This window comes from Palaemon carinicauda, chromosome 42 (genome assembly GCF_036898095.1).
Source record: "Palaemon carinicauda isolate YSFRI2023 chromosome 42, ASM3689809v2, whole genome shotgun sequence".
NCBI lineage: Eukaryota > Metazoa > Arthropoda > Malacostraca > Decapoda > Palaemonidae > Palaemon > Palaemon carinicauda.
In genome coordinates this window covers 25,793,137-25,819,211 of record NC_090766.1, presented here as the reverse complement: position 1 = coordinate 25,819,211, position 26,075 = coordinate 25,793,137, and the positions used below count along the sequence as shown (strand labels likewise).

Below are 26,075 nucleotides of genomic sequence, written 5' to 3'. Positions count from 1 at the left end.
CTCTTACTTCGTGCGTCTTAACCTTAAGCAAGCAACGCTCTTTTTCACTCAAGTGAGAATGAGCCTCTTTGATTAAAAATCTAATAAAATATGACAAAGCATTCTTTGACATAGGCAATGAAGGCTTTTTAACTGAGCACCACAAAGCCTTAGATCCACCTCGTAAGGATTTAGTCCGAGCTAAATAAAACTTCAGAGCTCTAACTGGACACAGCACTCTTTCAAGCTCGTTGCCTACGATCTCTGACAGGCAAGGTATATCAAATGACTTAGGCCAAGGACGAGAAGGCAGTTCATTTTTGGCCAAGAAAACCAAGCTGAAGTGAACATGTGGCTTTATCTGTAGAAAAGCCGATGTTCCTACTGAAGGCATGGATCTCACTGACCCTTTTAGCCGAAGCCAAGCACACTAAGAAAAGCGTCTTGAGGGTGAGATCCTTCAGGGAGGCTGAATGTAATGGCTCAAACCTGTCGGACATTAGGAACCTTAGGACCACGTCTAAGTTCCATCCAGGAGTTGCCATACGACGCTCCTTAGAGGTCTTGAAGGACTTAAGGAGATCTTGGAGACCTTGATTATTGGACAGATCAAAGCCTCTATGTCTGAACACAGACGCCAACATGCTCCTGTAGCCCTTAATAGTGAGCGCTGAGAGGGAGCGAACATTTCTCAGATGAAGGAGAAAGTCTGCAATTTGGGCTACAGAGGTACTGGAAGAGGAAATGGATGATGACTTGCACCAGTCTCTAAAGACTTCCCACTTCGACTGATAGACCTTGATGGTAGATGCTCTCCTAGCTCTCGCAATCGTTCTGGCTGCCTCCTTCGAAAATCCTCTAGCTCTTGAGAGTCTTTCGATAGTCTGAAGGCAGTCAGACGAAGCGCGGGGAGGCTTTGCTGAAGACTCCTTACGTGGCTGCCGTAAGAGATCCATCCTTAAAGGTAGACTCCTTGGAACGTCTACCAGCCATTGAAGTACCTCTGTTACTCACTCTCTCGCGGGCCAGAGTGGAGCAACCAATGTCAACCTGGTCCCTTCGTAAGAGGTGAACTTCTGCAGCACCTTGTCTAGCACCTTGAAAGGTGGAAAGGCATAAACGTCCAGGTGAGACCAGTCCAGCAGGAAAGCGTCTATGTGGGCTGCCTCTGGATCTGGAACTGGAAAGCAGTAAGTCGAGAGCCTCTTTGTCAGAGAGAGTAGCAAAAAGATCTATGGTGGGTAGACCCCATGTCATCCATAGCTTCTCGCACACAGTCTTATGCAACGTCCACTCCATGGAGAAGACTTGTCCTCTCCTGCTGAGGCCGTCCGCCAAGACATTCATTTCTGCACAAATCTCGCCAAAGGAGAGATGTTACTGCCTTAAAAGGAGTTCCTTTTGATCCGTGGATCAAAGAACCGAGCCTTCCAGACTGTCCAGTGGAGCTCCCTAACCCAAATCCGCTGCATCTGAAAACAACACATGGTTTGGGTTCTTGATCGCAAGAGAAAGAACTTCTCGAAGTCTGATATTGCTGTCCCACCAAGTCAGACATGTCTAGACTGAGTTGGAGATTGGGAAAGAGATACTCACTAAGCCCTTCTCCTTGTTCTAATGTTTAGGTGAAATAGGAAAGGGCATAGGTTGAGTCTCCCCAGAGAGTGAACTACTCCAGCGATGAAAGAGTTCCCACGAGGCTAGTTCAAACTGTTACAGAGCAACTGTTTTTCTCTTGCAAGTGAAGGACTTTTAACAGAGCTTGTTCCATTCTTGCGGGAGATGGAAAGGGTCGAAAAATCATACACAGTATCTCCATTCCCAAAAAAAAAGAATAGTCTGGGATGGGATACTGTAAGTTACGACTTCTCTACGTTCACTATGAGACCTAGCTCCTTGGTTAGGTCTAATGTCCATTAGAGGCTCTCCAGACAGCGATATAATGACGAACGCCCTGATTAGCCAGTCGTCAAAATAAAGGGAGGCTCTGAATCCTCAAAAAATGTAGAAAGCTTGCTACATTTTGCAAGGGCCTTGTAAAAACAAGAGGAGCAGGAATGAGGTCGGAGTACAGTGCTCGACAGTGGTACATTACTTTTCCGTCCACAAACCTCAGCTGTAGTTGAAAGTTTGGATGAATCGGGATGTGGAAGTATGCATTCTGAAGGTCGAGAGAGACCATCCAGTCGCCTTCCATTAATGCTGTCAAGACAGCTTGGTAGACTTCATCGTGAAGTTTGTCTTGACAATGAACACATTGAGCGCACTTGCCTCTTACGTACTCCTGCAGTGAACGTGGCTGCCAGATCATTGGAGCCATCCCTGATAGTCTTGTTCCTGCAGAGAACGTGGCTGTCAGATTATTGGAGCCATCCCTGATAGCCTTGTTTATGCATGACATAATTGTACAGCAAAACTTCAAACGCTCGAAAAAAAACTCCTAACAGGAGATGATCTAGCTCTGAAGCCGACCATAAAATCTTGGAGCGTCTCATGGCCAGGCGCCAGGGAGAGTCTATGAGGTTTGAGAAGTCTATCTGGGCAGAGGCAGGAACTCCCAAGCCGAGAACTTCTCCCGTGTCATACCAGACGCTCGCTCTATAAGCCAGTTTAAAAGGAGGGAAAGCAAAGGCTGTCTCCCCCAAACTCCTCCTGGTGATCAACCAGTCGCCTAGCAAACGTAAAGCTCTCTTAGAAGAGCGAGAGAGCACTAGCTTAGAAAACAACGGCTTCGAAGTAGCTAGGCCTAGTGTAAACTCTGACGTTTAGGCGAACGAGGAGCAGCAGTAACAAAATGATCCGGACAAAGATCCTTAAAAATCAGCATGATTTATTTAAAGTCCATAGAGGGCTGAGCAGCTTTAGGCTCCTCTCCGTCTGACAGAGTCCACAAGGGAATATCAGTAGGAGGGGGATCAGCAACTTCCTCGTCTGAAGGAACCTCGTCCGACAATTGCCGAGTCTCAAGCAAGGGAGAGACCTGCTGTGGTGGCAATGCTTGACAAGCAGAGTCCACACGCAAAGGAGCATCAGTAGCAGTCAAGGACGATACGTCATGTAACTGCTTAAAGGACTGACCAGCAACAACAACAGGTGCGGGAGGACGCTCGACGTCAACTCGAGACTGCCTTGACTGCCTAGACTGAGCAGTCAAAACAACTCTTGACTGCGGTGCTTGACGCTCAACGCCAAAACAAGTCAACTTCGCTGGTTGGCGAACGTCCTGAACGTCAACAAGAGCAAGCGGCAGCGGCTGAACGTCCACAAGCGGCTGAAAGTCAACACGGGACTGCATCGAGTGAGGCTCTACAAAACGTGATTGACGTGACTTTGTAACGTCAACGTCAACAGGACGAGCAAAGGCTCGTTTGGGCGGCTGACGGCCAGGATCTCGATCAGCTAAGCGGCGAGGATCATCGTGAACCTGCTCAGCAGAATAGTCCTCCATAAGAGAGGCAAGCTTATTCTGCATGTCTTGCAGTACAACCCATTTAGGATCAACGGGAATGGGTGCGGTAAGAGACGAGGGTAACGTCTGTGACTGCAAAACCTTGCCTACACTAAGACTCTCGGAGCCTGTGTTACGCTTCTGTTTAGGCGTCGAGCAGTCTTCCGATGACTGCACAGGGTCAGAGCTGTCCCAATGGCTACAACCAAGACGCTGGACCTGTCCTGAAGGGACTGACTTTCGCTTTAAGGGTCTCGAAACCTTGCTCCACGGTTTCTTACGCGATAAGCCTTCGGATGACGAGGAGAAAACCGTCTCGCTCGTCTTATGGTAGGGGCGGTCTTGACGAGACACGCCTGAAACCATAGAGGGAACGTCTGTTCGTTGGTTAAAGCCTCTCGAACCCATAAGTCCTACGACATTACTTCTCCCTGGGGCATGGGAGCTTGCAAGAGGTCTCGGACTAGGCGAACGACAGGCACGAACAGACGAACCCTCTGTCGCAACACTGATAACACTTTGCGCAATTATCACTTTATCACTACAATTTTCTGTTTTTGCACTTACTTCACTGAAATCGAATTTTTCAATAATTTCACATTAGGCATGAATAAAAACTGATTTCTACCTGAAGCACACAATTCTCCCCTACATCAAAAGGTTATAATTGCGAAATAAGTCGTATAATGTAAGCACATTAATACAAGCAAAAAAAAAAAAAAAAAAACAGTAAACATATATATCGAATAAAACGGAAATATATAAAGTTAAAAGGATCATTGACTGGGGAGGAGACTAAACACTAGTTCATTAAAAACTACGTTTTCAATCTCTCACCGTACAGTGCCTTGGGACGAGAATAAAAACTAAAAACGTTTTATCCTTTCTCCCCGTACAGAGACTTGGGACGAGAGTAAAAAAACTGACTCGAGAACAACGTTACTCGCTTGGGACGAGAATAAAGATCGGAACGTTCTCTCTTCCTCTCTCCCTCTCCATCTCTCTCTCTCTCTCTCTCTTGATTTCACACAGAAGAGAAAAGCCCACTTACCCTTCGTCAATAAACATGTTATTTGACCAAAGGAAAAAACTGAAAGGACTAAGAAATTGAAAATTAACAAGTTCCTTTAAATTAGTATTTAAAACATTTCAGTTTGAAAGAAGAATGAACAAAATGTCAGAATCAATTTACTCTTTCTGCAAAGTGAAACCGTGATTCTCTCTTTCTCTATCGTAACGATAGAGCGCAAACTGCGTAGCATAAATAAACCAAACGTCAGTTCATCTTTGAAACAGCACGAAGACTATTCAAAGAAAATCTTTCATAAAATATCTACTAAAAAATATTCATTTAATAACTCTTACAGAGCAAATGATTTAAACTTAACGAAAATAAAAGTTGAAAGGGCTCAACGTTGTTTAACTTCGGTTTCCAAGTTAGGACCGCCTACTCTCGGATTAGGGGAGGAATAGGTAAGGCCGCATATAAACAAATTAAAATTTATCTTGATGTTTATTATAAATGGAAAGCTAATCGAAGAGGCCTAATAAAGGCGGGTGAGATATAAAATATATAGAGGAAAATCTATAATTAACAACAACAATTTATAACGTGATAAGATAATTGCTAAAAGCCTAAAACACACTTCCGTACGCTAAGGGAAGGGTCGGCCATTTTGAAAAGTCAAAGAAAGTCCAAAAAACAATCCAAAGTCATCAACAATTAAATCTATCCAAAAAAAAGAGTTCAAGAGTTTAAGTTGAAGATAAAACACCTGCACTGCGAAAGCTCAAACCAAAAGGAAGTACTTCACCAAGACTGTTGAAAAACTCCAGGTTAACAGCGAGTAATGGTACGTCTTGTCGATCAGACCGACAGAGAAGAATTGGAGCTGTTTACATGTATATGCGGTATCTGGCCGATAGTTGGCGCTGGTGGGCACACCCGCAACCTTCATAGCGATCGCTCGCGAGTTTTTGTGTTTTTCTGTCGAGCCGCCGGAGACGTCAGCTATTATATATTCACCGGCTAAGTTAAATATTTAAAATTGAATAGATAGTACAGTAGAAATAACTTGGGGAATATGGAGGTTCCATAGTAAATGGAAGTTTCGTTAAAGCTGATAGGTATCAACTTTCTAGTTTTGGACCAAGGACATAATGATTTGAGCAATGTGTGATTATGAATAAAAGGGGTTTCCCTTAATGGAGATTCTTTCATATCCTAGTTAACACCATCCAGCGGCCTTTTGGAAAATTAAATTACGTAATCTGACTACACATATCATACATGACATTTGTTAAAACAATGGATTGTAAATATAAAATTAAATAAGAGATGAAATTAGTAGATTGATAGAAATTCTGTAACTTCTAAACCATACAATATATACGGTACAGCAAACACCAATTGAAAATTAATTAAAATCTTATGATTATTGATTACCTGGCCCTAAGCTGCTACTCTTAGACTGACTCCAAGAAAACATATACAGTATCATATATAAATTATAAATTTTAGATGTTGCTTGCAACAGCAATCTATATTGATGATGAACCCATAAAATATTACTTAAAGAAATGAATACGATGATTTGTTTAAGACTTTTGTATAGAAATATTTGTTCAAAATCCCTAACATACTGAAAATGTCAAGTTGCAGGGGGAATACTGTGAGGGAATCTGATACCATTTTGCCTCATTTTAGCCATCTGCCATGGATTGCGACTGGAAAGACACCTCTAACTTCATGCTAAGTATGTGGCTCCCTGTCTATCTTTAATTTACCTTATTCCATATGCCTTCAAAATCACCTATTCTCCCTGCTTCCAATCTTCAGAATAGAAAAATTAAGCCTATGAAGTCTGGAGGTTGCAAACATTACTTGCAGATCCTAACCAACACAGGTCTCACTTTCAGTAACAAAACCCTTTCCTAGACCGAATAGGATACCTACAAGAGACAGGACGTTTCTTAGCCCCTTAAATTCCCTGCATGGTACAGCCTCTACAGTGTGCCTTACATATCCCACTTTAGACGCAGACCAGATTGAACTAAAAGTTCTTTGCAGCATTCCCTAGGATCCCAGCTGTATTGCTTTATGACTTTTGTTAGACAAAATCTATGAAAAGTCTATGAATTTGACAACGATTTTTCTTAACTACATTATGATAACATAAAACCAGAATGGTAAATCACATATCAATAACTCTTTACTCTGAATAAATTTTAAAGGGAAGTAATTTCATTAATTTCAGGTTGAGTTTGGAATAATTACCTGATGTTAATTACTAGAAATTAAACAAGTTTTGTAACTGAAATGGAGTAGGCTTTTTTGAGTTAGCACCTGCAGTTTTATTTATCTTTTCTATTGCAAATAATATTCCTTAAAAGATATTAAGTTACCTAAATAAATTCATCAAAAGACAGTTTCTTATTAGTCACTGTCTTTAATAAAGAAGTACTTCATAAAAGTTACAAAACCTATAAAAACAGAGAGAGACCTCTCATTTGTAAGACAGCAACTTATTTTCCCATGGACAAAAGATGAATTCTCTGATGAATAATGAGATTCGTGATTATAAAACTCAATTACCTTGATGTGCTAATGAGAAAGGGCTATTTTACATTGTCTACATACTACCTGTGTAGCTATAAAATTATCAAGCTTCCCATTTATATAGTACACCTGTTACTAACCACATACAGTACATGGTATCAATATATTTCAAATACAAAACTTGAAAAATCTGTGTATCATTTAATACTTTATGTGCAATAAATCACTCCACAACCTTACAAACACACTCAAAGCTAACTGGGCTTCTATATAGAAAAAACCCTGTTCTATTTTGTATATACTGTATATATCCTTATGTATTTACCTAATACCATAACAAGTGTTTACTCATTAAAAAAAAAGAAACTTTTCATGAATTGATTTAACTCTTCAAACATTATTCACTTATGGGCAGAAAATAATTGATGGAAAATATTCTCTTAGCATGCAGAAACCTTAGTTAAAGAAAGGGTAACAATTAATTTAAAAGGAGATTTAGGAAAAACAGCAGTGCAAGAAAAAAAAAATTTAACTTCTTAATATGACTAATGCACACAACTGTAAATGGAAACTGTCAGTACTTTTAACCTATCTCACTAGAAACGAATATGATTTTCTTTTTATTCATGCTCTAAATCAAACCATTTTGACCAAAAATAATGGTAGCAAGAGATAAGAAGAACAATAGATTTGCATACCGATATGACAGTCTTACAGTAGGGATACGCATTCCAGGCTTCTTCGTGGACTTCTAACGAGCCTTCAGGAGCTAGGAGCCGGATAAAGGATGGCACTTTGCTGTAAAAGAAAGTGGTTTCATTGAAACAAAGTGAATTTAGAACCAGCACTGCATTACTGTCTCCTCCAAAAGCCTCAAAACACACTAGACCTAACTTCTGAAACTATAGCATTCAGTTTCATATGCAAAAGCAAAATTCATGGCACTGAATAATTATAGAAAGTAGTTTTTAAGTTTTTTATTTATGAAAACTGCAGAGTTAACTTGAGAGAGAGAGAGAGAGAGAGAGAGAGAGAGAGAGAGAGAGAGAGAGAGAGAGAGAGAGAGAGAGAGAGAGAGAGAGAGAGAGAGAGAGAGAGAGAGAGAGATCATACACACAAATCTGACAATCTTTACCAAAACATGATTGCAAAACTACAAAACCATTGTTAATTAAAATTAACACAAAAATGTTAATTAGAATGCCATGCTTTATACAGAATTTGCTGACAATCTAAATTTGCACTTTTTAATTAAAATTTGCAGATTTACAAAAATGTTAATCACTAATCTGGACACTCCAAAATTAAACCATTGTTCTCTAGTCTTAGGTAGTGCCATAGTCTCTGTACGATGGTCTTCCACTGACTTGGGTTAGAGTTCTCTTGCTTGAGGGCGCACTATTCTATCTTGTTTCTAATCCTCTTGTTTTGTTACTTTCAAGTTTTTATAGCTTATATATGAAATATTTACTTTAATGTTATTGTTCTTAAACTTCTTGTAGTTTTTCCTTATTTCCTTTCCTCACTGGGCTATTTTCCCTGTTGGAGCCCTTGGGCTTAGAGCATCCTACTTTTCCAACTAGGGTTGTAGCTTAACAAGTAATAATAATAATAATAATAATAATAATAATAACAATAATCACAGTACAGTAATGCCCATCATTACGTCTGTTTGACATCAGGTGGTTCCGATTTTACATCGCTCATTCCCGAGTATTAAATAGAAGGGTGTCAACTTACAAACATTTGACCTACAAACACATATCGAACTGAAATCATAAATCTCTATTATTATATCATAAGTTCTTAATAAAATACTGTAATAAAACTATCATATAATTTAACCCTTTTACCCCCAGGCTATTTGGAAATTTCCACCCCTTAACCCCCAGGGGGTTATTTTTTTCCCAGCACATTTTGCAGTATATTTTTTTTAAATTGCTCTAACAGCCTTAATTTTTGTCATAGAGAGGTCAGGTTGGTCTCATTCTCTTGGAAAATGCAGTGAATTTTTTCAAAAAATTATCAAAAATATGAAAAAAAAAAAATTTTTATAGCATTTTTTTGCAAGGACGTACCGGTACGTCCATGGGGGTAAAGGGATGGCTTTTGTGAAACGTACCACTACGTCCTTTGGGGGTAAAAGGGTTAATGCAGTAAGCAGGTTGACATTTGCAATATGAAACAGGAATATTTGTTGACTTTTGCAGCTGAAAACTGTAGGAACGTGATAAGTAAAGCCTTCCCTAGGTCAAAATCTAACAAAATTGGACTAACAAACAGATTCTTGGGACCTATCAGGTTTTTAAATCGAGGACTTTCTGTATAGAAACAGAATCCACTTAATACCATTTTACCTGACCATATGTCAGTTTTTGACGTACAATCATTTTGAAGTGCTCTGCTATACTATACAGTACTGTACGTCACATTGAAGCTTATTAATGTAGGTATCTGGTTACAAGCACTTATTCATGTTGAATTCATGTATAGGGGACAAAGTAACTTCACATGGCAAAAATCTGACCTACGTCAGAAATTAACTTTCGTAGGGTCTCTTAGAACCTATCAAGAGCATGGGGGGGATGTATTACACTTGGTTGTATTTGAAATGTGACAAGATACATAAACATTCAGTTGAAACTTCATTGGAACTAACTTCCTTAAGAAAAGGGGAAAAAAGTAGAAATTGTATTGATAAATAATTTCCCTACTGGCAAGTGTTAGAAAGATGCAAAGCTAGCAAAGATAGATGCAAGTTACTAATCTAGACACACTTATGCTTACTTTCTGGCGGTAATATGACGTCACCGGACATATGATATGAACTCGACAGATATTAAAACTTTTCTTAAAGTACTTTTTACTTAAAATGGATACTGTATATTATCAAGAAAATGCAAATTTACCAAGATAAATCAGTTTATATTTTATACAAGAAAATAGATTATTTCCAAGGAAATATTTTTTCTATTAGCGCACTATTTCCGATAGACTTGTGACATCATCACCCTGAAAAAAATGTTGTAAAGTCGAACAGTCATAAGTCGCATGTGTCGTAAGTCGACGACTACCTGTAGTACATTATCTGAAATCAAAATTTACTCCAGTAATTGTAAAGATAAGACGAGAAATCAGGCCCCGTGTAGGCTAATTCTTCCAATTGCAGTATCTCTAAACTGCACCAGATTCATATAATTCTAGAGTGCCGAGATGAGGTGGATGAAGTTACTCTTCATCCAACAAATCTTAGTTGTGCACAGACAAGATCCTCTGCAATGAATGGGCCAAACAAGAACACTTCTGGATTTCTGCGAGTAACATTGCCAGGGTAAAATTTAGTAAAAATTGAGTAACCAATCATTAATCTCAAATGAAATGGATAATAATTGCTGATTTAGTTTAAAAGACAAGAAAAGAGGAAACTACTTGAATTTCAATCAGGCAGACTTTGACTCTCATAACCTCATAATCAAGAGATGACTTGGGATAGTAGGTAACAAATATCAATTTAAAAATGTACTTTCTCATATGCCCTTTACCAACAAAGTATTTTCCACATATGCTTTCTCATATACCTTCTAACCAGGAAAAAGACAATGAGAATCAGGTTTGAAGATCTTCACAATACATGAACACATCCACAACTGCATAGAGTAGAGTAGCTAAACCTCCCTAAAATGACAACCTCAAACTGGACTAGCAAATGAGGAAATGGTCATGCCCAGGCCACCAACACACACTATTGGCTGAAAAGTCAGGTCAGAATGAGATGTCAAGGAAACTAAAATATTTTGAATGGCTAACAGTCCTTGACAAGACATGGGATTCACCAAATCTCCTTAAAGCCAAAGCCAACAGGATTAGTTTTTGGGTTTAAGCTAAACAGAAATATCTTGTCCAACGGCTCATGCCTGTTTCAAAACAAGACCCCACAGTAGCATCACCCAAATGAGAGATGGAAGATGATCCCTTGGAACTTATCTTCCAAAATTCCTATCTAATTCATTGTTAGAGCTCACATTATTATTATTACTATTAGCTAAGCTACAACCTTAGTTGTAAAAGCAATGTGGTGGCTTTAAGACCAAGGGCTTCCAACTGGAAAATAGCCACGTGAGGTACAAAAATGAGGAGACAAACTACATGAGAAGCAATGAATAATGGATATAAAAAACCCTAAGATAGGTACAGTAATAACGTTAAAACTGATCCGTCCTATATAAACTAAGGAGAGACTTATGTTGCTTGAGGACTTGCAGAAAAGCCATAATGTAATTCTACTGGTCAAAAGGAGTAATTTCTCTAGTACAACATGCAAGAGCTCCACATCCACCATACCAAAGGGGCCAAAGTTTAAACCTATTTTTGACACACAAACCGGAAAAGTACGAAATGCAATAGCCAGAGCATGGATCTCCAAAAGCCCTCTCTTTCAGTCGTTATTGATTAATCGCCATTAGGTATGGCAAACCATGGTATTCCCCACTCACAGCAGATGGAGAATATGCAATTTACTTCTTAACTAATAAATTATATCCTAGTACTTCAAGATTAATGCTATATCACACCTTAAAGTCCAGGCTAAGATTTTTACTGCCAAACCACAAAGTACCTTGATTGGAAAACCTTGACATGCGGATGAATGACATAGAAACAAGTCAAAGTGAACACTATAAATAGTCCAAACACCTTAAATTAACAAACAAAACTTGCTAATGCATAGTTGCTTAGCAAATGTAAACATCTTATCCAAAACTCATCGACCAAAAAATAAATTAATTCTAAATATAAATTAAGAGCAATAATAATAACCAACAGAAAAGCAAACACTAAGGAACCTTTCAGAATTATGTTAAAACAAAATCAAATAAGTATACCTAACAATTACATGAAATCTTTAAGCCCAACATCCTCAAGAATGAATTAATACCAAAAATTGCCACACAATAAAAACAACAAAAATGTGAACACAAAGCCCATGGGGAGTAAGCAAAGGGAAAGTTCTCAACTTCATACCAATAATTAATTGAGCAACAAATGAGAAAACCTAATTAAAAAAGAAAAGGAATAACTAACATTGATTAAGAGAAAAAAAAGAAAAAGAAAAAAAAAAGAGGGTAACAAGGCATAAAGTTAAAAACTAACACAAACGGCAAATTGAAAGTGACGTGACAAGGGGCAGCTATTAGCAGTGCGAAGTCCCACAATCAAGTGAAGAGCAATGCATCAGCTGAAGGTCTATCCATCTGTCATAGGAGTTAGTAAAACCAAGATCCCTGAATGGGAATAAGGTGAAATTTGATTCTTAAGATTGCAAAGGAAAACATAGTTTATTGCTTGTTGAGTAGTAATTCCAGAAATAGGATTAGGTCTATGTCTACATAGCTATATGAGAAGGTTTCTCCTCTTCATTACATATTGGTAAACATTCAGGTAGAGTTTTCAAAGAGTATCCTACTGATCAGCTTTCCTTTTACTTTCAATGGCATTTTCATCCTTGTCTAGAACAAAAATCTCCCAGTTTACAGTATTCTAGAATCAAAGACAAACATGACCAGTTAACAGACTAAGAAAAACTAATGCTCAAATAAAATCAGATGTACCGAGATAACAAAATCTTATCAAATGAAAAAGTGACATTGTATTAGAATTTTCACACAAGCTCATCAATCACATAATGCCAAAATCCTGGTCACAATGTCCCCACAAATGCACATTAAGACGTCTTATCAACTTCAGGTTGAATGAGCTTCTAAACATGTAGAACATCAGTCAAAAGAAAGCACTGTACTCAGTTCATTCCAGTGTAAATAGAATCTGATGTAGTGAGAATCAGGAAATAGAAGGTTGGTACCTTAACATATGATTGATGGGGTTTTATGAAAAATACAAGGATTCTTATGAAAAATATAGGTTCATAGCAATTACTGTACCTCTATCATCATTGAGCCCAAATTACAAATTAGGTGGGAGGAGGATGACCGAGGATCTCCAGACATCCAACAAACTGATGGTTTTAATAGATCATTTAGAGCAGTGGTTCCCAACCTGGGGAAAATTTCCCCCTGGGGGGAAATTTGAAGCTACCAGGGGGGAAATAATTACACTACCTACTAACTAAAAAAGTATCAGGTGATAAAGCTAGCCCTGATATTGATACACTGGTGCACAAGAAGCAGCCTCAACCTTCTCACTAATTCAATTTTGAAGTAGAAGAATTAACAAAAGTCCTTTTTTATTTTGCTACTAGCCGCTCTCCATATACTGATAAACAAATAGTTACAGAGTAAAATGGATAGAGAGCTGTTATTAACAACTAACCTCATAGTTCTATGGCTATGCGGTTAGTTGTTACTAACCGCTCTCTATCCATTTTACTCTAACTATTTGTTTATCAGTATATTTGTATAATGGAAAAATAAATTAGTAAGTCGTCACTGTGTTTCAACTACTCTTTCCCTCATACACATGAAGAGGGAAATCTGGAGGGTTGCACTGGGTACAGGGGGGAAATGACAGGAAAAAGGTTGGGAACCACTGATTTAGAGACTGGACAAATTTGATCCAAAACAAAGTATTTCCATGAGGTACCATGAAGAGTACAACATCCAAAATAGAGATGGGTTGGATTCATTTGAGGTTTGTTTTGTGCCACAGTTAATGTTAATATCTAACTTTTCGGTTAGTATTTAGGAGCATCAGTACACAAGTAGAGGTATGGTAAAAGAAACCTTTACTGATAGTTGCAACTGAACAGTAGATTGTTGCAGTGCATACAAATAACTAAATACAGTATTGTAATCTACTAAAAAAAAGAAAAATCATTCACATGAAAAATATACACAAATTAATTAGCTGGATTTGGCAAAACACACAATTAGCACGAAGCTAATTTCTTTAGTTAAATAAAGGCAGTGAAGCCAGCAAGACCGTTGCCGATAGGTAAAAATTTAATAATCACCTCAAGAAAAGAGAAATATGAAAAATATCATGTACTTTGAAAAATATCATATACATCAATACAGTATGTAAATACCAAACGATAATCGCGTGGGTCTTTCACCAAGGTGCATAAAAAAAAAAACTATGATAGAATGGATTAAGCACTTATCTCCAACTGATAATACATAAGAGTATATGAGCATACAGCCACTAATAACTCAACATCTCCATTTGTTTATATTGTACTTTAGAGTTTTCATGTCTAAGGACATTGACCAATGATTTGGGCTCAAAATGAAAGATGAAAGATGTGTTTCACTAACGAAAAAACTCACGAGTTACCAAAACTAAAATTCAAGTAAAACGATTTTCAGTTATACCTTACAAGTCAAACAAAAAATCACATTACGTTTTCTCAGAGGCATTAACTACGGAAAAGTTATGACCTAATATACAATGCAAAATAAATTATTGGTCCCATTTTAAAAACTCATGCAATTCTAAGATCCTCAAGTATCCAGATTTTCAGGGAAGCTTTAATGGCAGCAAACATAGCATCTTGAATAAAGAACTTCAAAGTACTAGTACCAGTGTATAAAGCAGAGAACATATCAAAGAAATAACAAAACTAGATTTAAAAAACTTTAGTGTTTATACTTAGAAGGACGCACAATTGCCCTTGAAAATGAAGGCATAATAACTGTATACAAGTAAAGTATACAGAGGCATTGTAAGTTATCAAAATGAATTTATAAAGATTGCAAAACCAAGGAAATGTCTAAATTTCCCCTTTAACGGGTCAGCATTCCACAAACTTAGTATAGGGCAACACACTCAATCACTTCCCACAAACTTATTGAGGGGCAACGCTCAATTGCTGCAACCCTTTGGATTTCTAACCAATAGCTTGTAAAGCACTCTGCTAGTCACTGCATATGCAAAGTCACAGCAATAAGCAATGAAGATTGTATTCTTACTAAATAAACCTGAAGTTAGCAACACAAGATGTTATGTTCTTTGTTCAAGAAATGGTCCCCCTTTCTTTACTCTGAAAACTGTAAAAAAAATAATAAGTTCTGTTAAGAATACGAATTGCATAAAAAACTGTTTATTAGGGCCATTCACACTACCTTCTCTAAGGTTTATACAAAAAAAAATAAAAAGAAAAAGCATACTCTTATTTGCAACATGTAGGCTGGAAAAAAAATCTGATTTTTAAATCAAAACCTATTATTCCCACACTTACCTCTGAATAGAACATGATATGATATGGAAGTGCCAACTTAATGCCCTCTAGATAAGACAAAGAAAATTTCCCCACTATGTACACTTCATTCTTCTAATTAGCCACACACCCTCCCCAATTGCTGAGAAGAACCAGACGAATGAGGGCCAGCAAGGGAGAGGAAGTAAAGAACACTTCAGAAGTAAGAGGTCACTAGTTCTACTATTTAGAGTTATGTATGGAAATAGATTTCAGTTTGAAAATTAAGTCTATTTCCATGAATCTTACCTCTGAATAGAACAGGCTGAATAACAAGTCCTACTACTGCTAGTGTTATTGGGTTCTTTGACTAGCCAAAAAGTACGATATTGGATCCCTCTTTCTGGTTATGGTTCATTTTTCCTTTGTCTATATATACACCGAATAGTCTAGCCTATTCTTTCTAAAGTCCTCTTTCCTCATACACCTGACAACACTAGGATAACCATACAATTTTTCACTCAATAGGCTAACTACTGTACTGCAGTGTAATTGATCAGTAGCTACTTTTCACTTGGTGAGGATAGAAGAGAGACTTTAGCTATGGCAAGGAGCTCTTCTAGGAGAGGCATACTCCCAAATAAAACCACTGTTTTCTAGTCTTGGGTAGTGCCAGTGTCTGTACCATGGTCTTCCACTTCCTTGGGTTAGAGAGCTCTTCCTTGAGCATACACTCGGAAATACTATTCTAAGTTTCCTTATTTCCTTTCCTCACTGGGATATTTTCCTTGTTGGAAACCTTGGGCTTAGAACATCCTGCTCTTCCAACTAGTGTTGTAGCTTAGATGATGATGATGATGATGATGATGATGATGATGATGATGATGATGATAATAATAATAATCATAAAAATAATAATAATAACAATAATAATAATAATAATAGGCAGAGGGGAGGTGATGCACACAAACCAAAATCTATATCTGAGAAATTAAGTCAAAGCCCATATTCTACTTCAGACAATGCCTATACAAATAAAACATATTAGATACAAAAAAGAACCTCGCCAACAGGTCAGCTTTCTTCCTTGGGTGAATAGGGCATACTCTCCATCCACTAGCAACTGTACCTCGCTGAAAGTTTAGATGGCTGTTCCTTAGATCACAATACATGATAGGAATCCATAAATAAAATCAATAAACAAAAAACATGAGGGGCATATGAGTCAATCAAGAATTTATGAAATGTTTAGAAAATGGGAAACTTCATATACAGTAGACTATATACAGAAAACTGTTGTTATTTGCCAGCAGAATATGAAGTAATAAACATTAAAAGCTAAAATGTATATAGTCAGATACAGTACTAAAAATACCTTATCAGAGTCATTTCCAGCAAATCAATGCCGACCTTGAGAAACCAATACTGTACAGTATAGTCATAAGAAAAGTTTAGGTATCCGATATCCAATTTACAACTTTGATCATTCAAAATGTACAGAGAAATATGACATGAGAACATACATTTAAAATTAACTCAATGCCCAGAGCTACGAGACGTAAGTTAAAGAACGAGACCAAATGCTATGAATTCTATAATTATTATCGGCAAGCTTTAATAATCCTATTGATACGTACAAAATGTAGGAATAAATGAATAATATTGGCAATTATAATACTTGTGACAAAACAGTTAACTGGTCACACTAGGTTGTAACCACCGAGGAATTAGGACTCGGTGGATCGAAACTAAAACATTCCCTGGTTGAAAAAAATGCTTTGTTCTGATTTGTCCGACTGACTTAAACTTCTCCTTTCCCTTATCTATACTGTAATTCTAAACCCAACAAAGGTTTTAGCACCACCCCATCACCAAATGAATAAGCTCTCAAGCCCCGGGACAATTTTTGGATATTTTAGTAATTCACCTTAGCACAAAATCTATAAAAGATAGGATTTTACAGAATTTATTATTGCATAGCTGATTAATTTCCATTTCACTGGTATATAATGTTACATATTTTGTAAAATTTTCTTACACGTAAACAATAAGAAAGAGAAACTGGTAATTACTGAACGTACAATATGCCCACGGCGCAAAGAGAATAGCAAAATCCAACATAAGTTCTTTCAATGGCACTCAAAGGGTTAAGGATATGGCAACATCTTTACTTCACCAAAACCTTTTTATCATCATGAAACACATTGATGGCAACAAAGATAGAATTATCAACATGCTGCAAATAGAGCCTTGGAAACAAATATTAGGAGCCACCAAATCTGAGTTAAACTTGTTTACTTTACATTTAAAACAAGATCTTGGAAAGGGTTGGAAAGGGATTAACCTTAGAGAAACCATAAAAATATGACAAATTTGGAAGTAATTTGTATCTTTCCTAACGTACAAACCTTCAGCTATGAATAGGGATTATCCTTTCAGCTTTGCCAAAAGGATAATCCCTATTAAATAGCATTAGGTTTGTTAGTAACGGAACAAATTACTCACAAACATATAAACAACAAAATCTTTCAGAAAATAAATCACTAAAGCAAGATAGAAAAGTCAGGGTGTCATAGTGGCAATAACCACTTAAATCTGAAGTTTTCTTTACCTTCTTTCCCTAGCTAACCCTTGGCCATTTCCAAGGTCATCTGTCTCTTCGCAGCAGATGAGGTGACTAATTGGAGGAGGAGGGTACGTAAGCGGGAGGGAAAGGCTTTAACTAGAGGTCATCATGTTGGCACTTCCACTTCATAGCTTAGTGTGATTCAAGGGTGTGGGGGTTGTCCTTGCAACATCCCGCCACAGCTTGTTCTATTCAGAGGTAAGATTCATAGAAATAATTGAAAATAATTTTAAAGATTACGCCGAGTTTGCCTCCATATCAGCACAAAAAAAAAAAAAAAAAAAAAAAAAAAAAAAAAAAAAAAAAAAAAAAAAAAAAAAAAAAAACATCCAAATTACAGGCAAAAGTAAAATCATAATTTGCAACATATGGATACCATACACATTCTGTACATCAATAAATGCCTATTTAGTCAATATTTCAAATAAAACCTATTAAAAAATTCAGCCATGCTTTTAACAGCATGTGAAATACAGCAAACCAATCTAAAAAAAAAAAAAAAAAAAAAAGTGATCAAACTTTAAGAATCTAAAGTAAATCATCTCACTTGAACTTTCCTCTACAATAACAATCATGCAATATACGGAAAAATGAAAAATTTTCATACCTTTTAAGATGATATATTTTGTAAGTATACTGTCCTTTGCAATACTTTCCGCCTAATAAAGGATAGTTATCAAATGGCTCATTTTTTATGACTTCGATACCTTCTCCTCCGCCCGTCTCATTTTTACTGGCCTCTGCCACACTATATAGCTGTGCCACTTGATACTGTAAAAAGATAGAGCAATGAACAGTGACATGAATTAATGATAAAATAAATACAAAATCCTATTTACACCTTATACATGCTAATCTAAATTAATCAAATTCACAAGTTTAAAGTGATAGATTTATTTGTTACTGTATCATATATATAAAACACAAAACATTCAAACTTGTAGTGAATATTTTCATGTTGAATAGGCTGACATAAGTCCCTTTTTATAGTTTATATATGAAAGATCTATTTCAATGTTGCTATTATTCTTAAAATATTTTATTTCAATTGTTCATTTACATCTCTTGTAGTTTATCTATTTTCAGTTTTCCTTTCAGCACTCCTATTTTTCACTGTTGGAGCCCTTGGGCTAATAGCATCCTGCTTTTCCAACTCGGGTAGTAGCTTAGCTAGTAATTTTAATAATCATAATAGTAACAATATACATCTATAAACAGTAAAGGGTATACCAGTTTTCAATTCTATAGTACACAGAGGGATGTGTTTAGTTCAAATGACCACATCCATAAGTCAAAAGAAAATTGAAACCCATTAATTATACCCACAACTTCATTATGCGAGATTCAGTCATTAGCTATCAAAACATTTTGATCTTTACATTCCTTGCATTTTGTTCATATTAAAATATTGATCATGTCTTTCAATGTATAGAAATTATTTGTAACTAATTTTAAAGGGAATGCCTCAGAAATAATCTAATTAGAATTATTGCATGAGCATATTAGTACTTTCTTTAAAAAAACAAAATCCAGTATACAATGAGACAAGCAAGGTATGCAGGAAAGGATAAAACTCCCGAGAACAATAATGCAGATATAAAAGAAATACAGTATGAAACAAAAAAATCAGTATTTTATTAAAAGGTGATATTCATTTTAATAACAATCAACAAAAAAATTAAATCTTACCTCTTCAACCGTGAGTGGCAAGATGACTCGACTGAAAATAAGAAAATTTACTCATTAATAAATCTTTTAAGGCATAAGCAGACACCAATTAAATTAACCCATCACAAAACCTCAGATGTTAACTAGTATGTATCCCTATCACCGAGTGTGTTTGCTATTTCTAAAATGGTCTTACTTAAATTCTCTCCAGAAAAGTATACACATCTAATATAAAACCTGGTGATGGTTTGGAGATTCAAGTGACATAGAATAAAGCTGTTAATTTTCCTTTTAACAAACGGGATTTCAAATCTATATGGTATCAACTGATCATATTAATCTACAGTAGCTAGAAAAATATGGACAAATATTGTAGTTTCTCACACTATTAATATTTCAGAGTGGGAATGGCGAGCTTGGTAAAACTTTCCTTAACAACCAGACTATATGGACCTTGGTAATCCATATATCATAAGACAAATGGATGAAAACGTAACCATGTTAAACATGGGCTTAAATGAGAAAAATAAAAACTTCAGCCTTCCATGATTTTCAAAGAACATTTTGCAACAAATTATGACTGACAGTTCATACACTATTTCCTCTCATCTCAATAAAAAAAAAGTATTATAATTTGATCAATTACAAAGAAATAACTAACAAAACAACTACTACATCAATGTCAGTTTTCTAAATAATTAAAATAAAATTTGACATTTCTTCCACAAGCCAATATTCTACTCATTAGTATTATACTATAAAACTGATTACAGCATTCCTAAATACTGTATGTGCCTTCCAACTACTTATCACTTATGTCTCCTGTCATGCAAAGTTGTTCTGGGTCAGGCAAGGTAAAATCACATCCTGAAGGGATGGATTATAATAAATCATATAGGGTGGAAATTAATGCCATATCAGCATGGGGACAGAATTATTTGAGGCACAATAGATTGGATATTTAGTATTCTAAGAAAATAGTTCATTGATATACTGTATATCTACATCAAAATCAATAGGTGGAATATTCATAAGATATCTTCATATGTACATGCTTACAAATATCAAGCTACCTTTAAGGAAGCCAAACAGTAATCAGATTCTGATGTATTCACAGCTAGCAACATATTATACTAACAAAGAGCACACAATTACATCAAATCAGTACCTGAACATCATTTCCTTTTATTTTACTATCAAAACAAATGAAGTTACGAAAACATGACCAGCTATTGGTGCATGAAATATAATTGGCCTTTGTTTATTTGTGGCACCATACTTAATTGCCATATGCCTATCTCTCCCAAAATCATGAATATTCACCTACAATAAATTCTGATAAGAGTAACTGCTTCCCTTGCTTACAGGTACACATCTTAATGAAGCTGTGGTTTGTTTGAACTGGAGGGAAGGGGGTGTTGAACCCTCAACCTGGCCCCCCCCAAAATGTGTCAAATGGAAATACAGGTGAGCTATCCTCCTGAGTATGGCAACAAAGTCATCTGAAGGAAACGCCTTTCCTATCATCATATCTATGTGCATTCCTAGGTACATCATATGTTTATGGATGTGAAGTTACTCTCGATTTACCACGATCCCCAGATCATGGCAAAAGGCAAGAACCCCATGCCATGTTGAAGAAGTTGCCTCTGTGAGTTGTAAAGGACTAGCCAATTGCCTCTTTGAGTTGTAAAGGATTAGCCAATTATGTAGGTACCTCTCTACCCTGATCCTATTGCCAAGTGCAAAGACACTCAGAAACACCTGAGGTGCGGTCGCCAGTCCAAACACAGCACTTTGAATAGGCAAACCTTGCTGGTGATGGAAAACTGGAAGAACTATCTTCGAATGATGGACGGGGATCTGACAGTATGCGTCTTTCAGATCTATCAATATCATTAGCTTGACCCTCCTGGTGGCTTGTCTTCCTGTGCTTGTTGTCTCCATCTTGAATGGTGTTAGTTGGACAAACCTGTTCAGAATGGAAAGGTCGATCACCGGTCTCCAGCCCCCTGAAAACTTTTTCACTAAAAAAATCTGCTGAAGAATACATGTCCTGGACTACTTTCAGGGTACCACTGTCTATCATCTTCTGAACTTCTCATGTAAGAATTTGATCCATCTATGAATTCATAAAATAGGCCAATGACCCTTTGGAATTTGAATGAGGGGAGGAGAGCCAGAACACGATGCGGTACCCATGATGTTGAACCTCTACCATCTACTCCTCAACCCCAAGGTACTGCCACCTCGCTCACTCGTGGCAGCTGGAAGGGGATTGCCCCCCCCTAGCAGTATCTGGCTACCCTCCCACCTCTTCCTTTTCTGTTTTAGCTGAAACAAGAATCAAAAGGAGGAGCAGGGTCAGAAGATGGAGTGGCCACTTTTGAAAGACTCCCTACCTTCTTGAGGATGGATTTCAAAGCGGTCGTGGTCGTGTTTCTGAAGGATATGGCTTGCTGGAAGAAAAGTGTCCTGGCTGGACCTTCTCCACTTCTTGACAGTTTCATCCACGTCTTCAGTCAGGAATATGGCAGCACTCTGGCTCATGGAAATGGTTCTTAATGTTACAGCCTCTCTTTTAACATTATTTGTTGGAGATACTTTACTGAATATCATCTAGCCCTGTACCACCTCTATACTATTCACAAATCCAGTCTAAAAGAAATGTAGCTTATGAGCATAAATGTCAGATCCAGCATGTAAAAGTATGAATGTTTCATTCCCAAGTGAGGGGAAAGAAAGAAGCAGAAGAGCCAGTCATTCTACCTTTCATCCAGACTTACATAGAATGCATTACCCAAAACAAAATTATTCTTGTCCCTTATGCGAGCTAGGCTGGCTACATAGCTACTAGAGCTACAACCACAGGTCCCAGAACAAAAGTATTAAGAGGGCTTGTGGGCATACTCCCTACATTAGAAGGCTGTTAAGGTTGTTTGGGGCACTTTTAAAGTCTAGCCTGGATAGGTTTCCTTCAATCAGAACGTATCGGTAACTTGTGTCCTCCTGGAAAAGGAAACAATGTGGTATCCCTGGAAGCAAACCACTGAACCTCCAACACCACTGAAGGGATCTCTGGTGGATATGTCCTTGACCTTCTGGAAGAGAGAGCTTTACCAACGAGGAAGACTTTCCAACATCGAGCTCAAAGTGCCATCTGGACAAAAAGGTCGCACTATATCTCTGAGCTTTCTGAAGCGATTATCTGAAGGGAAGACTAGCAAAATACACGTTCTTCAGATTCCTTGAAAACATGAAATTTCCTTCTTCGATGGAACTCAGTCCAGATCATACCATTCCATGCTGAACAAGTGGTAGATACAAGAGACCTTGGCAATGCCCACGAGACTAACCATATACTTTAAATATATTATCAGAGACTAAGCCCCTCTCCATCAAGCTAGGACCATTGAAGGCCAGGCAAAGGCTTCTGATGACTCAGCAAGTATATTTATAGGCTCCCCAAAATCCTCAATCTCTAGCTAACCAGCATGGTGAGGTTGCATACACAAGCATCTAAAGAGGTTGAGCAAGTCTAATCCGTCCAATCATGATTAACGTTTTTCTGTCATGTGACTTTCTCTTGGCCAATCTCCTACCTCCACAGTTCCTATACAAGCTCCTGCCGTGACTAAGTCACACATTTGAAAGTGTTCTTCTTGGATTCGCATAAAAGAGAGATGTCCGTATTAACGATATTCAAAAGAAGCGGCCGTTTCCCTTTTGGAGGAAATAAGAATTGTTACTGGTGTGTTTACTGGTATTTAGAATGATATTAACGTTAATCGGAAATACAGGTTTTTCAATTTTAAACTGTGAAATGTGTCCGAAAAACTAAGTTTCTGGAGTGCAGCTGGTTAGGACATAAACAGTGTCGAGGTTTTGAGTCTCAGGGTAAACTAAGGCTACGGCAGGGTAAAGAGAATCACAGGGGGCATACAGTCCCCCACAACTAAGTTAGTAAGGTTACAGCTCCTAAGTTAGCTTATGTGGAGAACCTTAGGTTAGGTGATGCCTGAATTTGTTTCCCTTTCAAAACGTGGTTTTCAGTCATGTCTCCTAGAATTTTAAAATTCTATAATTTGAAAAATATGGATTTACCAGAATTATTTGAACCAGAAAAATTCAATATATGGGGTGTATGTACGATAGCGGCCACCTACATGTATAAGTATTTCCAACTTAGAATACGGCAGTGTAGGGGGGGGGGGTCGCAGGGGAGCGTTAGCCCACTTCCGTTAGGTAAGTATGTAAGGACACGGCTTGTGGGTTAGGTTAGGGGGGGAAGTTAGGTTAGTTGATGTCCATTTTTAATCAATACGTGAGGAGCTGGCCGCTGATAAATAAAGGCTCCCAATATACCATTAAATACACCAGGAACAATTATTATCTCAATTATGGGTAATAGTATAGAACACCACGCTCTCCATTTACTCCAATATAATGTAATCCTGCAGTTCTCACCTTCTTGCACAGTAATTAGGTGGTTATTTAAATTCTCGGAAAGCAATAATTAGCAAGATATGTTGAAGAGGGGAGAAGGGGTTATAAAAAGAAAATAGCTCGGTTTCCTCACTAAACGACATGGAAATGACGTCAACATAGTCAACCAAACAGATCGTGATGCCAGCGTACATTTGATATACTGTATTGAATATACAGTATATCAAATATTGTGATTACTCAAAAGTGTCACTATTTGTAAATTGCATATTTTAAGTACACTTTTGAGTAATCAATCCATTTTTAATTAAGTATATTTTGAATATACAGTATATCAAATGTACGCTAGCATCACAAACTTCTGTTTATGTACGCTGGCATCACGATCTGTTTGGTTGACTATGTTGACGTCAGTTCTATGTCGTTTAGTGAGGAAACCGAGCTATTTTCTTTTTATAATCCCTTCTCCCCTCTTCAACATATCTTGCTAATTATTGCTTTCCCAGAATTTAAATAACCACCTAATTACTGTGCAAGAAGGTGAGAACTGCAGGATTACATTATATTGGAGTAAATGGAGAGCGTGGTGTTCTATACTATTACCCAATTATGAATACAGCACTACAGTATATATATATATATATATATATATATATATATATATATATATATATAATATATATATATATATATATATATATATATATATATATATAATATATATATATATATAATATATATATATATATAATATATATATATATATATATAATATATATATATATATATATATATATATATATATATATATATATATATATATATATATATATATATAGATGCGGTGCAAAATTAATTACATGTTGAATTATGCTGATTAAAATCGTAACCCGAAAATTATTAAAACGTAAACTAACACAAAATAAAATTCGTCTAGCCTAAGATGCGATAATCTTATCTTCCTTAGGCCAATTGGCGAGACTATTCTGATATAACTAAAACGAAAATTAACCCTCTCCATGAAAACGAATTTGTCTATAATATGCCAAATTAGCAACAAAACCGGCATCTCCAAAACCTAGTTTACCAAGTTTCCTAACCTATTTCCCAAAGATGTGGGTTACACTGAGCACATCAATAATCACTTGTATAAACTCTGAACGTGGCGCCTGTACACTTTAAATTGCTTAATATAGTAAAGCACTTCTTATTATCTTACTCTAGGAACATAATCAACAATTGTGGTAGTATTTAACGGCAAACTTACAATTCTTTGACGAGCATTTTGGTGTTTTTCCTACTGCTGTCACATTAATGTTTTTGACACTTGCTACGGCGCCCGGATGAAGAAACAACAGAAGACGGCGAAGCGTCAGAGGAAAGTTAGATGGTGATTAAAATGAACAAATTTCTCTTAATCGACTTTAAATCTTCATTAAAACTCTAATTTGTATTTATTAATAATCAATACCAAGGTGAATAGCAACATTTTACAGTACCAAATAATTGTATTGAGGAAAATAAGTTTTGGACTAAGGAACTAAACTTGTTGCCATATATCACCTAATTTACAATTCTCAAACTAACGTTATTCAATTTCTTACCAAGTAAATGTATGTCAATATATTATTTAATTATGATTAATATATTGTTTAACTCAACATTGCTTCAGATTTTTATTGATAATAAGATTTAATAAGGTTTTCAGGTGGGCGTTAAAGACGAATTTCATTCAAACGTTTGGTCTGACCCGCCTGGCGAAACCTTTTGAGTAAAGTTACGAAAAATACCAATTGTCGGTAATTTTAGATTAATTTCAATAAATCGAAGAAATCCATTTTTATTTCATACAGCAACTTTAATTCACTGGTATTATTCGCACGTGACAGCCAATAATATCTATGGCAAAGACTTAGGCTACAGCCCTCGATTATTCGAAGAGACCAGATGACTTTACAGTGACCTCTTTAAATGTCAAAGGGATATAGTTGAGCTTAGGGCACGCTGGAGGCTGATGAAAGCTTTATAAACATAGCCAAACGTTAGGTAATATTGTCCATAGGTTTGTTCACAGCGTTCAAAGCGTTGTTTTAATGCAATGGAATAAATACATGAGCACAGCGCATGCGAAAGAAGGAAGAAGATCGGTGCCAGAGCGGTCTATCTATGGGTCTGGTAGCTGTATAAAAATCTGGGAAAA

At 36.8% G+C, this 26,075-nt stretch overlaps 1 protein-coding gene across 2 annotated transcripts in view; it reads right to left on the bottom strand.

Annotated features, from left to right (window-relative positions):
• The window catches only part of LOC137632965 (phosphatidylinositol transfer protein beta isoform-like), a 46,058-nt gene extending 20,789 nt beyond the window's left edge, over positions 1-25,269 (bottom strand). For both annotated transcript variants that reach the window (XM_068365099.1, XM_068365098.1), the window contains exons 1-4: positions 25,143-25,269; positions 19,451-19,481; positions 18,369-18,532; positions 7,685-7,784 (exon numbers count right to left, since the gene is read on the bottom strand). In XM_068365099.1, the coding sequence (XP_068221200.1) occupies positions 7,685-7,784; positions 18,369-18,532; positions 19,451-19,481; positions 25,143-25,159 (312 nt within the window). In that variant the 5' untranslated portion in view covers positions 25,160-25,269. The remainder of the gene's footprint in view (positions 1-7,684; positions 7,785-18,368; positions 18,533-19,450; positions 19,482-25,142) is intronic.
• Positions 25,270-26,075: the final 806 nt, after the last annotated feature.